Source organism: Betta splendens, chromosome 8 (genome assembly GCF_900634795.4).
Source record: "Betta splendens chromosome 8, fBetSpl5.4, whole genome shotgun sequence".
In the NCBI taxonomy this organism is placed as follows: domain Eukaryota; kingdom Metazoa; phylum Chordata; class Actinopteri; order Anabantiformes; family Osphronemidae; genus Betta; species Betta splendens.
In genome coordinates, this window is record NC_040888.2 from 7,466,119 (window position 1) to 7,480,713 (window position 14,595).

Consider the following 14,595-nt stretch of genomic DNA (forward strand, 5'->3'; position numbering starts at 1 on the left):
TGAAACAGTTACATATTACTGCAGTCCAGCCACGTCTAAGCGAAGCCTGCGTTTCACCCACCCCCCCCCCCCCCCCCTCCCCCTCCATTTTTTATTGCTCTTTCACACAAACGCCCACGTTCTCGCACGTTCTCGCATTGTCACGGTCCTACATACTGTACACGCAGACGCACACATACGCGCCGCTTGCCAGACGGTTGCTCAATGTCAGCGAAGGGGCGTTGATTAATATTTCATGGCGCCTCCACTTCCACCGGCAGGAAGTGGATCCATTTCCCAGCGTTCCCTCGGCGCCCGGCGCGTGGACTCGGTGCGGGCGCGGGGCCAGACAGGGCTGCTGATGATCCGTTTTGCGCTGTGATTGGTTGTTAGCTGTAATGAAGAAATTGTTTACGATTTCAGATCCGCACAGTAAGTAAGGCTGCCCGGCGCTTTCAATTATTCCACACAATGTGAATCTATAAGGCGGAGGGGCCACTTGGCGAGGTCGGCCATAATAAATCAGATGCCTGCTAAACGAACTGTGCAGCCTTTTTTCATCCACGCTACGGATTGGACTGTGGCCCACGGTCACTCTTTCATCTGCTCCATCCTCCTTTCACTTCCGTTATTACTCGGTGAATATATAGAAAAATGAAATCAAAAATGATCTGGCCCAGTGCCATTCTGCAGCAGGTGATCAAGGAGTACTATAAACTGAAATCCAGCTTGTTTAACGTCACCTGATGTTGGTACTTTTGCACATTTATACATTTTTTTTTATACATTTACAAGGTAATGCGTCCAAACGCCTGGGTGCTTAATGGATTTGCATCCATTGTTCTTGGTCAAGGTTTTTGAAATGAGAAAATGAAAGCCAGCAAAGTTTGTCTTATTATGTTTGGGAGATTTGAGAAGGGAAACGCTGGCGCCGTCGCTGCCTGAAGCCACTGAATCAGATGTTTAATTGTGCCGAAAGTGTTCCTCAGAAATCAGATGCTCGCAGCGGCAGCTCGGCTCCGTTCAAAGCGGCGCGTCTGGGTTTTAAAGGCCCCCGACCTCTCCCGGAGAAAACAACGCTCTAATCTGTGATTCCGATAAAGAGCCTGGAGTTGCTCATTTGTCTGAACCCCGAACTGTCTCGTTAATGTAACGCCGTCGTTTCACTGCTTCACTGCTTCCAAATGGGAACACGCCGGTGTTTCCACACATTTCAGCGTTTTCATTTTTCTAAGGGCGGCTTTGCTACGACTGGCAATTTTCTCCCAAGGAAACAGAACTGAATGTGGAGTAGCTTAAACAGCTGCGATCAGTCAGAGAACGCCAGGATTCAGATTTTCAGTTCAATTGCAAGTGTTTGCAGGGAGGTAATGTAAGGAAATAATAATACCAGACCCTGTATGAAAACAATCACACAAACGATGAACAAGCAAAGAACCTTGATGTCGAACACTTTTATGAAACTGAGAGACAAAATATGAAACAAGTAAACGCTCCCTGTTGAGCCTGAACCGTGTGTGGAGAACAAATCAACTTTCATAGCAGTGCTGCTTCTCTCCTAAGGATAACACACGTTTTCCAGATTAGCGTGAATCACTTTGAGCTTTGTGGGAATTTTATTTTTTACGATCACGCATCAAACAGAGTGCTCGTGTGCGTTGGAGCCGTGGGGGAAAGACGCGGCGGTCGTTCCCAGGACCAGGACCAACCAGAGGGTCTGAGAGGCGGCTTCGCACTGGGACGAGGATCTGAAACAGCTCAGGGGTCTTTTATTGTGTCCATCAATATGAGGGGATTCACTTTAAGGCATGGGGCTGTATCAGAGTCTCCAGAGCTCCACACAAACCCAAACAAGACAGGGATGTATGTGCTTGGCCTTTGCATCAGACATGTGCGTGAAGACTCTCTGTCTGCGGATGATTTTCTGTAATGCAGCTATGAGTCTCAGTGGCCTGACATTTCCACCCTGTCATGTTTAGCCCATATTTAAAAGTGCAACAAAAGGCGCTAATTTGTGTGTGTGTGTGTGTGTGTGTGTGTGTGTGCGCGTCTAAAATTAGGTCTGCCCTGGCTTATAAAGACACAGACAAAATGATTAATGCCTTTCTGTTGAGCCTGAGCTGCTGTGGCGCTTCTTTCTGCGCGCTCGTCGAGATCCTCGCATCCATTTTGTGGCGCGGCTCCTTCTTCTCCCCGACGAAAACCACCATTTTTCCTTCGATTGCTCCTCGCCGCGTTTGGGCTTTGTGCAAAAACATCTCACGACAACGCATCAGAGCCGGGAATACTTTTGAGCCCTTGGGACGAGAGCTGCTGATCATTCCCAGGACCGGGCCCACGCAGATGGTTCCTATGGTGTCAGATGTGAAAAATCTCCTAAAGTCCATAACAGAGTGACCTGTGATGCTTCTACACAGAACAAAAAGAATGGTCCAAATACAGAGCAGTTAATTTGGTCAGTATAGATTTATAGACATAAAAACGGGGTTTCCATTAACACGAGTGTTCGCTCAAAAGGTCCCTCACGCGCCCTGCTCTTCATTCTAGTCACGTCCTCCCCTTCTGTCTCAATCAGAGTGGAAAACACCACCGCGGGAGAAAAAAAAAAAATGAGGGAACACTTTCAGGGAACCCCCAGGAAAAAGCGGACTCTTTCTTAATTCGTAGCGGCACCTCTGCGTTCCCAGTGCAGCCACGACGTAGTGCGCTGCTCACCGAGGGCGGCGGCCCCTTGTCTCTGGCGGCGGCTGAATAATGAAGGCCCGAGGTTGGGAGTTCGACCAGCGCCGGAGCCCCGTGGCCGTGTTTATGAAGTCACAGTCGCTCACGAACCTCTGAGGATCAGAGCTTATTGGCTCTAAGAGGCTCCATCAACAATTAGGACTATTAATATTTTGTGGAGCGCCCCTGCTGAGAATCTCCAGCGAGCGCTGGCAGGGGAAGAAGGGCAGCGGCATCTGCCCGTCTGTATTTGGGCTCCTCGATGTCCTGCTCTCCTCAGCCTCCTCCCGCTCCTCTGCGGGAATCTGAGCTTCCGGGCATCGGTCTGACACCGACCTCGTTTCAGTGATAGGTTTAAGGGCACTGTCCTGTTACCTGGTGAGACATCATTTCTTCCCCTGCTCAGCCTTTGACGCGATCCTCATTGTAACCAAGGTAACATGATTTCCGTTGCTGTTCCGGAACCAGATAAACACAAACTCCTCAACGCGAAGAGCTATTGCCTTGCTTGAATGTGGGCAAGTCTCGCACAGCTCTGTAGTGCAGCACAGACGCCAGACGCTGAACTGAGCCGCGTCCGGACCCCGGATCGTCATCGCAGTTTGACATCTTTAAGCAGGAACGAGCCCGATTTAACACTGGCTGCACAATGACTTGATTGGATTTAAATAGAACCTAAATGATGCCAAAGCAGTCGGCAGCGGATCACGTCGGTCCTTGAGTCTTTTAACGACGCCAAGTGACCCAATATAATTCAATGATCATCTTTAAGAATGCACCGCAGAACAATGGACATTGATCCCCGACTGACAGGTCAGCGGATTATCATGGATGTCACTGGTCACATGTTTTCATCCCACGTGTCTCACATTGCCATGAGCTGTGGAGTCTCTGTTGGGAGGAAGACCCTTGACCCCGAATCCTCCAGACTGCAAAGCACCGCATTTAGTTTCTAATTTGCAATAAAGCTAAAAACCGAGCGGCCCCATTGACCTCTGTGCTAAAGCTCGGCCCGGGTAAATTAAAGTGACCGTTTTCAGGTAACCTGATAAATGTTGGCAGCTTCGGACGTCACACGCCTCTTGGCGCCCGCTGACGTCTCCAGAGCAATTTGTTGTGTTTGGTTTCTGTCAAGAACAAGTGGACGCGCGCGCGAGGGAGAAGGAACGAGCGCATAAAAGGTTCAAAAGCCTCCAGTGCTGACAAATCACAGAGAAGAACAACCACCCAACCAACCACAAAGGTAGACTGGACTGAGAGAGGGAGGGAGGGAGGGAGGGAGAGAGAGAGAGAGAGAGAGAGAGAGGGAGATGGAGCGCTGTGGTGAAGCCAATGTTTGTCGTCGAACTCCAGCAAATATGAGGATAGAAAGATAATGACCCGCACAGAACAGGATGACTGAACATTCGCAATTATCAATTCGTGCGTTTTTATGATGCATTCTGACGAAACACAATGCTGAGGAACAGAGTGTGGACAACACGGAACAAAGGACTGCGTTTGGATTTTGGACCGTTCCTCACACCATCCTGATTTATTGGAAAACGGCCGCTCATAGCGCCCAGTTTCACGTCTCCAACGCGTCCATGGGAGCAATTACCGGGGACTTCTGATGTGTGTGCGCGCACAGAGATGCCGTAACTCCACACGAACCCCGGCAGATTCCACTTTTTTTTTTTCTTTTAATGGAAATTGCTCGGAAATTCTCCGCTCGGCCAAAAGGCGCACGGCAGCAATAATAGCACAGCGCACGCACAGGAAGGAGAATCCAGCGCCGGGGATCTGTGTGCCTCTGCAATAAGTGGCTGATAAAAAGCAATAAATTCTCCAGAATAAATAGAGTCATCCGGTTGTGTGCCATGGGCGACGAGGCGTCAAACTTCAGGACGAGCAACGGCGTCTCGCCACCAAGAGCCAGGACCGGAGCGGATCACGGCACCGCGGAGATTCTGGGCTGAGTTCAAACTGATCACGACTAAAACAATGAGATTAACGGTTTTTTGATGACTTGTCAAATTGCCACTGTGACAGTTTTTGATGGTAGTCGGGAAACAAGAAGGCTGCGCTGGACTTAGTCACTTTGATTTGTTCGCCCGGAGATCAAGTGGCGCGGAGGGAAATGCAGCGCTCTGTTGTGCGCTCGAAATAGACGAATACAGCCATATTATCCAGCCAATAAGTCAAAAAGGGATCTTTTTATTTCCATTTCTTGCACTATGATGGAACCACCACCATGCTCGAAGAAGAGCCTGTCCCTGTCCCTCCCGGTTCCCCGGGAGGGACAGGCGACTCTGAAGCCGCCGCAGCATCTGTGGAGGCAGCCCCGCACGCCGATCAAGATCAAGCACCGGGGCTACTCCGACACCGACCGGCACCATCACCGGCACATGGAGCGCTCGGACGCCGTGGACACGAGCGACCGGCCGGGACTGAAAAAGTCGCGGATGTCCTGGCCGTCCTCCTTCCACGGGACCACAAACACGTCCATCGGAAATTGTGTCGGGAATAAACGGTAGGCGGGAGTGCATTCCGACCAAACATCCCAATAATAGCCGATGACAGCCCACAAGACATATGCGTAAATGGGAGGGGGGGGGGGTGCATTTTAATGAGGACGTAATAACGCAGTGCGCCTGAAGGGTTAACTGATATGAAGCGTTTTCTATGGAGAGGCGGGAGGCGTGGGTTTTTCAATGCCGATGCGTTATGCGTCTTTGGATAGACTGTGTCAGATGGGTGCGAAGCGCAAACCAGTCCACCCACTCGAAACGCAGAAGCAGCAGCTGTAGATACCAGTCGCCTTACGTTTTCGGAGAGCGTCCACATGTTACATGTAGGCGCTGACGGGCGCGAGGCGCAGTCATCTCACTGGCACCCGAGGTCGGGTGGGCGCGTTCGTGCGCGTGCGCGTGCGGAGATGTTGCCACCATGCGCATTCCGTTCCTGCCCGTCAGCGCCACGTTTTGCGGGGCCAAAAGTTAAACCTCTCACGTTCACAGACACCCACTCTGCTGAAGTTCCCAATAACAGCAGTCTCACCCACGGGGGGGGGGGGGGGGGGGGGGGGGCTGCTGGGGTGAGACTCCCCGCGCTTTAAAGGAGATGTGACACACTTATTAAGTGTTACCTGCACTTGTGTCACACCGCCGGCTTCAGGCGGGATTTAATTGGCACACGGGGGCTGTCCACTGATCAGATGTGACTGTAAAAACCTATCACTTCATTAGAGAGAGGACTGACCGACACCAGAGACCGACGGGAGGATCCGGAGCCGCCAGCTAACGGGCAGCGCTTCAATCAAACCACACCTGCACGTTAATTCAGCAGATTAGATCAAAGGGCCGGCGACGCGTCCCGTCGTGGAGTTTGCCCTCACACAATGCGTGTAAACCTGAATGTTTAACACGGGTTATTGGTTGTATTATCTTACACAAGGCCATAACTGTGTCTTTGCAGGCGTTTGAGGCAGAAGGTCGAGGCCTTTGTCGCTCCTTCTTTATCTCTGTCCCTTGTGCGACCTGGAGTCACAGCTCGGGACCACTTTATTATCCCCTCGTCTTCTGAGGAGGCCCGAGTGTGAGCCTGCTTCGCCAGGGTGATCATTAGCCTATAATCTCCTCCCTGTAGATGTGTGACGGGTCTCTGGGGGACTGTTCCGCATTTTTGAACTTGTTATTATTTGTTTCCTTTCCTTTCATTATTTTCAATACCGCAGACGGCCTTCCCCGCAGGCCCCTGGGAGAAGGGCCAGCTCCAGCTGACAGGAGGACGGGCTGGTTTGTATTTTAGTCCCCAGGACACGCTGTGAGCCGGTCCAATCTTTAGTGCGGTGGGACTGACTCTGCCTGCCCTTCTCCTTCTGTGGGCGGCAAACCATGAGAGGGCAGAGGGAGAGAGAGAGAGACGGGGAGAGAGAGAGAGACAGGGAGAGAGAGAGAGAGATAATTTGATACCGACAAGCTCACTTCTGCGAGCACACCAAGCTGGTTCCAACAATGTATTTCTGTGTGTGTGTGTGTGTGTGTGTGTGTATGTGTGTGCGTGTGTGTGTGTGTGTGTGTGTGTGTGTGTCCTTAGCACGTGCGTGAGGCCGTGGGTGTTTGTGCTACACACCGGTCAGGTACAGTGGGGGTGTGCGAGAAGGAACGGAGGCTGGTAGAGAGCCGCCGTGTGTCACGGCTAGCGAGCGGTGAGCTAGCGGTGTGGAGGTATGTGCGAGTAGGCTCTGCCGTCTGACCCGCGGCCCGCGTAGCCTGCGATCTGCCTTGTTTCATCTGCTTCCACGCCGGCGGGCGGCCGGAGGGACTTCCGTCGCGTTGATGTGATTCTCATTCTTCTGCGTTAGAGCAAACTGCTCATTCTGGCTGTTTCGCTAGCATGGAGGCGCTTCAAGCTAGCCGGCCCGCGGCCGCGCTGGGTTCGCGCGGCTCGGTTAACGTCTACATGGATCCGGTTTTCAGACTCAAGGCTGACTCGCGTTGAGTCTGTCCTGCAGGCAGCTTTGTGCATCCGTCTGCTAACATTTGTGGACACCTATCAGAAACTGTGACAATGCTCTTGGGTCAAAGATCTGAATATTCTATTAAGATACAAAAGCTTGGTACCAACACATTCAATCTTGTGAGACCACAGGCATTGAGCGAAGGGACGTGGAGTGACATCAGAGAGTCAAAAATCTAATTGATCTTTGATTGGCTGGACTCGTATTAACCTCGAAGGCGACCTCGGTGCCTCAAGGCAGCGGACCATTCAATCACCGAAGGGGCCAGCGGAGACCTCATCCAGGAGGGTGTTGAAAATCAATTAGCTGCAGGGCCACGGACGGATGGCGCCGCACCGGAGGGATCCTGGGGCCCGTTTAGCATAACCGCGCGAACAATCAACTGTCTGCGGCTGTTGTCGCTCGTCTATTTTCGTCTGTACGTCCAATCCCACAAAATGGCAGTCTTAGTGGCAATCCCCCCCCCCCCCCCCCCCCCCCCCGAGAGCGTCGCCCGTCTCCGCTTCCCACCACCCCGGCGTCTTTTGTTCGACCGTCTTGTCAGTGCTTTTGTCAGAAGGATGCTAATATGAACGTATCAGTCATCGGGTCTCGTGCTCGATTCACTCCGGGAACTTCCAACGTGAAAATAAATGACTGACACTGAACAACTAACAGCTCTTCCCGCAATTCTGTTGCTATGGTTACTTGTTTTGTACATTTGAAGAATAAATTTCATTTACCCAAAAAAAAGCCCAGGCCTACAGGCACTTAATGGGCCCGGCTGAATAATTTGCCGGCATGTAGCGTTTCCCGCTGAATATGAATTCTGACCTCTGTGTTTATAGGGTGAGGGAAGCAAATATTAATCCGCCAGACGCCCGAACAAGCGAAGGCAGCCCATAGTTTAATCACGGAAGCGTTTCCGCGTCGGGTCCAACCCGAGTCTGCCTCCCTCGGCTACGGTACCACTTCACGCATTCTTCACGGCGCCGCTGGGGCCGCGGGGCTGATTTGTGAGCCGGGGCTGTTTCTTCGCCTGCCCGGCTGGCCGGCCGCCATAATAACTTAGCTCATAATGAGGTGCGAGTCTGCTTAATTAACACAACAGCTGTATTTTGTTGTTGGATCGCGCACATTTACATTCCTGCACTTTGGAAACAAAAGGTGCCACGCGGAGCCGCTTCGGAGGAACGTCCCAACAAAAGGGTTTTAATAGCATTAAGCAACGGAGCTCTTATCTCGTTTGTCTGCTGGAAAACCATCTGTTTAAGCTGCAGATCGCGCTCCCTCACTTCCCTCGGCGCTAATTAGTATCTGGAGGCAGATCGTGTTCTGGAACGCCGCTCGCTCTTTGGTCGGCGCAGAGACCCCCGGTGAAACCCCTCCGAGCGACACCCGAACGTGTTGTTTGCTCCGAGGGAACGTACCCCCCCCCCCCTCCCCCCACATTCTTCTTCTACCTCCTCTCCCGCTCGGCGCCTCGGCGCCGCGGAGGCCTCTCTCCGGACCACGTTGCGCCGGCTTTCGCTTCCGGAAAAAAACAAAAAAAAAAACCAAAACCTGGCATCTCTGCATATTAATTAATTTCACACTGAATCCTCTTAAAGTGTCATTGTTTTGTTGTTTTGCGTTTGACAAGTGTGGCTGGGCAATGATCCCAGCGAGAGGAAACAAAGTGATCCACAGCATCAAAACAACCCGAGTCCACCTGTTACCTTCCAGAATCTCTGCACATATTTTGCCTGTAGCAAACACCATCGCTCTCTTTTCACATCACGCTCCCGTCCATTAAATTGCCTCGGTGCCACCATCCACCCAGTTTATTATGTGACACTTCTCTCTGCATCACTCCAGACAGCCACTGTAATAGTCATGAGCCGTCTGCTGGTCATCTTTTATCTCCCCTTATCAAATAATATTGTTGGAATCACTCTTTTATCCGTAATAATTACAGCGTTTGACAAGTGCGTCTCTCCCTCTGATGCTCCCGCTGTTTCATCTCGCCCCAGTGCGAATGGGGAGTATTGATTCCGCCTCTATTTCTGCTCTCTGCTTTGTCTCTCCATTGTGCGGCGCCTCGCGCTGGTTCCCCGCGGCTCCCGCGATTCCTCTCTGATAGCCTCGCGCTTGCTTACAGCGGCATTAGGCGCGCGGCTCCATCGCAGATCTATCATCCCATCCCACTGCCCCTCTCGCTCGCCCACTGAGCTCATCAGCTGCTTGCAGACTCTCTCTCCTCCTCGAAGCCCATTCCGAACGTCAAACCGCCGCATCCCCAGCGGTAGAATAAACTGCCCACCACTGACTGTGCACTGCCTCGTCACCTGCTGTATTCTTCTGCTCAAAGCCATTTTATAGTGGTGGAAGTTTGAATTTTTCATGCACTAGTTGTTTTTGTTGTTTTTTTTTCGGGGAAAAATCACGGACTTTCGTGGATGGAGCAGACAAAAACACCTATATCACACAGCTGTCGTCAGCTGCCATAAAAGAAGGAGTTCAAACAACCCTTCGCATCAAAGAGCAGCCTTTTATGCTGCGAGACGAACATTCAAAGTCGTCCTTTGTCTGTTCAGAAGGAAGATTCTTTTGCCTCGAAATTTACTTTTGTTTTAAAAGAGTAAATAAAGCTTTTTATTTTTTATTTTTAAGCCCATAGGCACAAAAAGAGAGAGAAAGAGCAAAACCCTTTTAGTGTAATCAAATCACCCACTTCAAACCAAGAGAAAAGGTCTTCAATGCTGACACCTGGGAGAACTTAAATGTCAACACGTGCAGCGTTTCACAATAAGTGGTGGTTTATTTCACCTCGTCGCAAACAGCTCAGCTCGCAGAACGGCGCTTGTCCTCCGCGAAACTCCCTTACGAGGCAGATGTGTGAATGAGGATCCCGCGTCTGTGCCGCAGCAGGTGGGGATGGAGCGCAATTCAGGAACAGCCGGCGGTCCCTGATGGCCGCGGCACCGGGGAGTGTGTGTGTGTGTGTGTGTGTGTGTGTGTGTGTGTGTGTGTGTGTGTGTGTGAGGGGGGGGGTCACGATGCCGGGTGCTCCAGGCTGCTGTCTGAAGGCAGGTCGTCCAGGAGAATAGAGACTGACAGACCCTGCGCCACACACACACACACACACACACACACACACACACACACACACACACACACACACACACACTGGAGAAGACAGAACAAATAGCATTGGCCTGTCGAGCGGCGCGCCGCATCAGGCTAATCCGAGCGACGTCAGGGGAGCGGGGAAGAGTTCTAGTTCAAATCAAGAACTCACAACGAATCAGAGGCGAGGAGGATGAAGGCGTGCACCTGGAGACCGCGCTTGGCACAGGCAGACACAGATGAGGACGGCGCTCGTCCAGCCGCCTGCCGATGCCAGCGTCTCATCCCAGCTAGCGCGTCCAGACCTCCCGCCCCGGGACGGCGCTCTCGGCTGGCAGAGCGTCGGCTGAGCGTCGCTCCTGTTTACAGAGCAGGCGCAGATGGCGTTAATGGCGGCTGGACGAGCGGTGGCCCAGTTCCCGGCACGTACGACCAAGGTTTCACTCAGATCTGCCTTTGAATTCCGTCCACGGACCGGTTTGTGCAAATGCAGCCGTCGCTTCATGGGAGTGTCGCTGACTCAGCTCTTCTGCGCTCGTGGGAGCTTGATTGGAAGAATGCTGCAAACAACAGCAGATCATCCTCAGCTGCTGTGAGGTCGTCCTCTTCCTAAACAGGCCGCCCGACAGTTCAAAGGGCGACGGTCAAAGCAGATGTGATATAATCCTTCACGCAGAAGAGGATGCAACAATGTGGAGTCCATGGACACAAACGCGCTGCGCCTGTTACCAGGAATCGTTTTTGTGAGAGTGATTCAGAAACCCACCAAAATAAAAGGGACGAAATAGGTTTGAGGAACAGAAACCGTGGCAGTCCGCGGCGCGCTGGAGAGTTTTACATAATGCATGAAGCAGCTTCTGATTTATAGCGGCGGGGAAGGTGCTGCACCGCGGCTTCCTCTGCTAAAATAGCAGCTCCTGACCTCTGCCAGATCAGTGCGCGCGCGGAACCCGTCTTGGCACTCGGCGCTCGGGGGTCACGTTCACGTTCGCACGGTAGCACTCGGCGTTCGGGGCTGTTGGAAGGAGGGGGGGGGGGGCTGTTTGCATTCCACCCGCCGCTTCTTCCACTTTTCGAGATTTAGGTCTTTTCTCAGGTTGGACGTTTTCAGAGACGGTCGCCGACGCTGACTCGTGAACGCCGGCGCGGCCCCAGTTGAGGCTCGCTCTCCGCTCTTTCGCTCTCATTTTCGCTGCGTGTCCGGGGAGTTATGGCGTGATTGCTTGTGTGGATTGGGGATATTGTTGTGAGGGGTTTCCATAAAGAAGCTCAGGACTGAGTCTCTCCTCGCTCCATGGAGCCTCCCTCCCTCGAGGTTCTCATTTTTCTTACTGGCGTTTTTCTCCCCTTCGAGGAACCAAAGAAAAGAAGCTTTTTGGTGCAATCCACAGTTGTGTGAGAAAGAGCAAAACAAGTGTCAGTACCTGAGGAAACGTATCTGTTCTCGTGGATATTTGCATCAGAATGGCCTCATGTGACCAAAACCACATCATCAACGCAGCGTTTGTCCTCGCGCTCCGTTCGAATGCCAGAAGATGCCGAAATGTAAAAACTGAAACATTCCGGCCGATTCTAAAACCGTCAGAAGAAAACAGCCTGTTTTTTTCACAGGACGACCTCTGAACCTGTTTCCTGGCACCGAACAGGTGGGATGAGCAGAGCGGCGCCGCAGAGGAGGTGTGAGGATGAGGAGCGAGGGCGGGAACGGAAGGCGAAGGTGCCTGGAGAGCGGAGAATCCGCCCAGTCGTCTTCACAGGTCGCTGGACTTTGTCGCGTCAGATTTGACGCGAGGCCCGACCGCGATCGGTCCGGTCCCTCGGCGCCGAGGCTGCACGAGCCAGTGATGTTGGGCGATGGAGGCCGGGCCGTCCTCTCTCCCAGGGTGCTATAAATAGGGGAGGGGGGGGGGGGGGGGGGGGGGGGGGGAGAAGCCTCAGGCGCTCAGAGTAATGAGATTAAACCAAACCAGCCTCAGCTCCCAGTGTTTTATTGAGCTTCAGTTCAGAGCTTTCAGTTTCCATTCTGCCGTTCAATATTTAAAAAGAAGGAGACATTGAGATCGGCTGCTTCTGCCTGTTAGACTGTGAGTCCACGTAGGATGCGGCCGGATGCTTTCCTTCGGGAGGCGGCGAGCGTCTGGGGGAACCTGCGGAGTGGAAGACGGCCATTCTGCTGGAACAGACTGCGGCTTCTCTGGAACAGGCTGCTCGACTCCTACCACGCTGCTCAGGCCTCATTACCTAATCACAGCTTCTTCCTCCATCATTTTGCCGTGAGTTAGGAGGCACTTGCTCCCCAGGTTCACTTGATTCTCTGCTGATAAATGGATCTGCTATTCAGCTTCCGTTCCCATTAGCAGGGAACATAACATTATCAACACATCTGCACCTTTAAGACTCATTACCGGAGCCTATTTATCAGCAGTCAATGAAAGCGAAAGACGCGAGCGGGAGCTTGGTTTCGTTTATTCAGCTAGTCACAAAAACGCACACGGCAGATTTAGATGAAGGGTCGCGGAGGTGAGCGGACGGGGGTCCTGGCTGCCGCATCTCAACAGAACAAAGCCAGAGAGAAGACGGCGACGCCGTGTGACGGGAGGTGAAGAAAGGGCGACAGACAGGGCACGATTGACTTTTTGAAGTCTGAAATGATAGTGTTTATGCTTTAAAAAAAAAAAAAAAGGGACGAGGGGCGTGTGGGGGATGAGAGGGCTGAGAATGACATGAGAATTGGAAATGACAGACAGATTGACTCATCAGACAAGCGTGTCACATTCACAGCCCCGCTGCAAGGCAATGGCCTGAGGCAGAGTGGGGACAAAGCACTCGGCACTAATGATATCTAACTACTAGCTCAGATAATCACACTGATTTCCTTATTGTTCTCCGTCTAATACGGCCTTTTATTAAACCAGCAGCATCATTGGTGCACAGTTTCACTAATTTCTAAAAAGTGACATCTTTTGATTGTATAATCCTGACACGACATACAGTATATTCATATACTGTTTAAGGATGTACGTATATGTGTTATTAAACTAGTAAACTACTAGTTCAACATTTTGATGGCTTGTTTGACAAACCCACCAGGAGGTAACAGTGGATTCTGTGCCTTTTCTAAAGTCTGAGGAGCTTCATAACATCTGTCAGCTCATTGTTCTGGTTTCTTTAAACTTGCGGCATCTGCAGAGACAGGGCTCTAAAATCCTCCTGTGTGCTTCACTGACTGACGTACAGGCCAAATAATAAGTGGCCGATGACCACGGGGGACCAACAAGGCCGTCATTGATTTGATCAAACACCGCTGATTAAAGTGCAGAGAGAAATGATAAAGAGAAATGATAATTGGAGCCCGAACGATTATTGAAAGTGACTGATGTCTGTATAGAATGATGAGGTCCACGTCCTCCCACATCCTGACACCAAAAACAGAGCAAGAGGAGACGGTGTCAACTGGACGCACAGTTCCTAGAAGTCACACGGTCACACGTGCGCCGCTAAGTCGATGCCGAAGCGTCCTGTCTGAATGCGGCTCGAAGAAAGATTGTCTGCTTCGCGCTGCTGCTGTTGTTTTTTCTCTCCTATTCATCAACTGCAGCCCGCGTTTGACAGCGTTACTTTTAGGAACCGGGCGCCGCCGCCGCATTAGATATAAAGGAAAACAAACAGGAGGGGAAAGCAATTCAGCGGCGCTGGCTGTTGTCGGGCCGCGGCGTGGACGCGCGGAGCCAAATGGACCATTTCACCGTGGCTTTAAATCAACCTCGCACACTTTCCCACTCAGCTGCACCGTGGCCGGCGTCTGTTTTTGCACCACATTATATCAGTAATTATCTCTCATCGCGGGCTAATATGCAGCCAAGCGTCTTTGTGCTGGGGAATATGTATGACGAATTGGATGCCAAGAGTGCTTATTAGTCTGCATTTCACTTTTAGATTGGATTAAAGATGACAGAATCTGAAATTACAAAAGGGATATGTCGATTTCCAGACCATGAAACATAGATAGATAGATAGATAGATAGATAGATAGATAGATAGATAGATAGATAGATAGATAGATAGATAGATAGATAGATAGATAGATAGATAGATAGATAGATAGATAGATAGATAGATAGACTGATTGATTGATTGATTGATTGATTGATTGACTAAATGATTGATTCATGGATTGATTGATCGTGCATTAGTCAGGAGTGTCAGACAGAGGGAAAAGACAGATGGAGAAAACGATGGAGGGAAAGATAGTGAAGTGGTGATGGGAAACAGAACCTCAGTGACACAAAGGTAGCACCAGATGACTC

The 14,595-nt window shown here is 51.4% G+C and overlaps 1 protein-coding gene across 1 annotated transcript in view; it reads left to right on the forward strand.

Annotated features, from left to right (window-relative positions):
- Positions 1-4,011: 4,011 nt before the first annotated feature.
- pde4a (phosphodiesterase 4A, cAMP-specific) overlaps positions 4,012-14,595 on the forward strand; it is a 32,933-nt gene continuing 22,349 nt past the window's right edge. Inside the window, exon 1 of the mRNA XM_029158189.3 lies at positions 4,012-5,212. Within this exon, the coding sequence (XP_029014022.1) occupies positions 4,917-5,212 (296 nt within the window). The 5' untranslated portion in view covers positions 4,012-4,916. The remainder of the gene's footprint in view (positions 5,213-14,595) is intronic.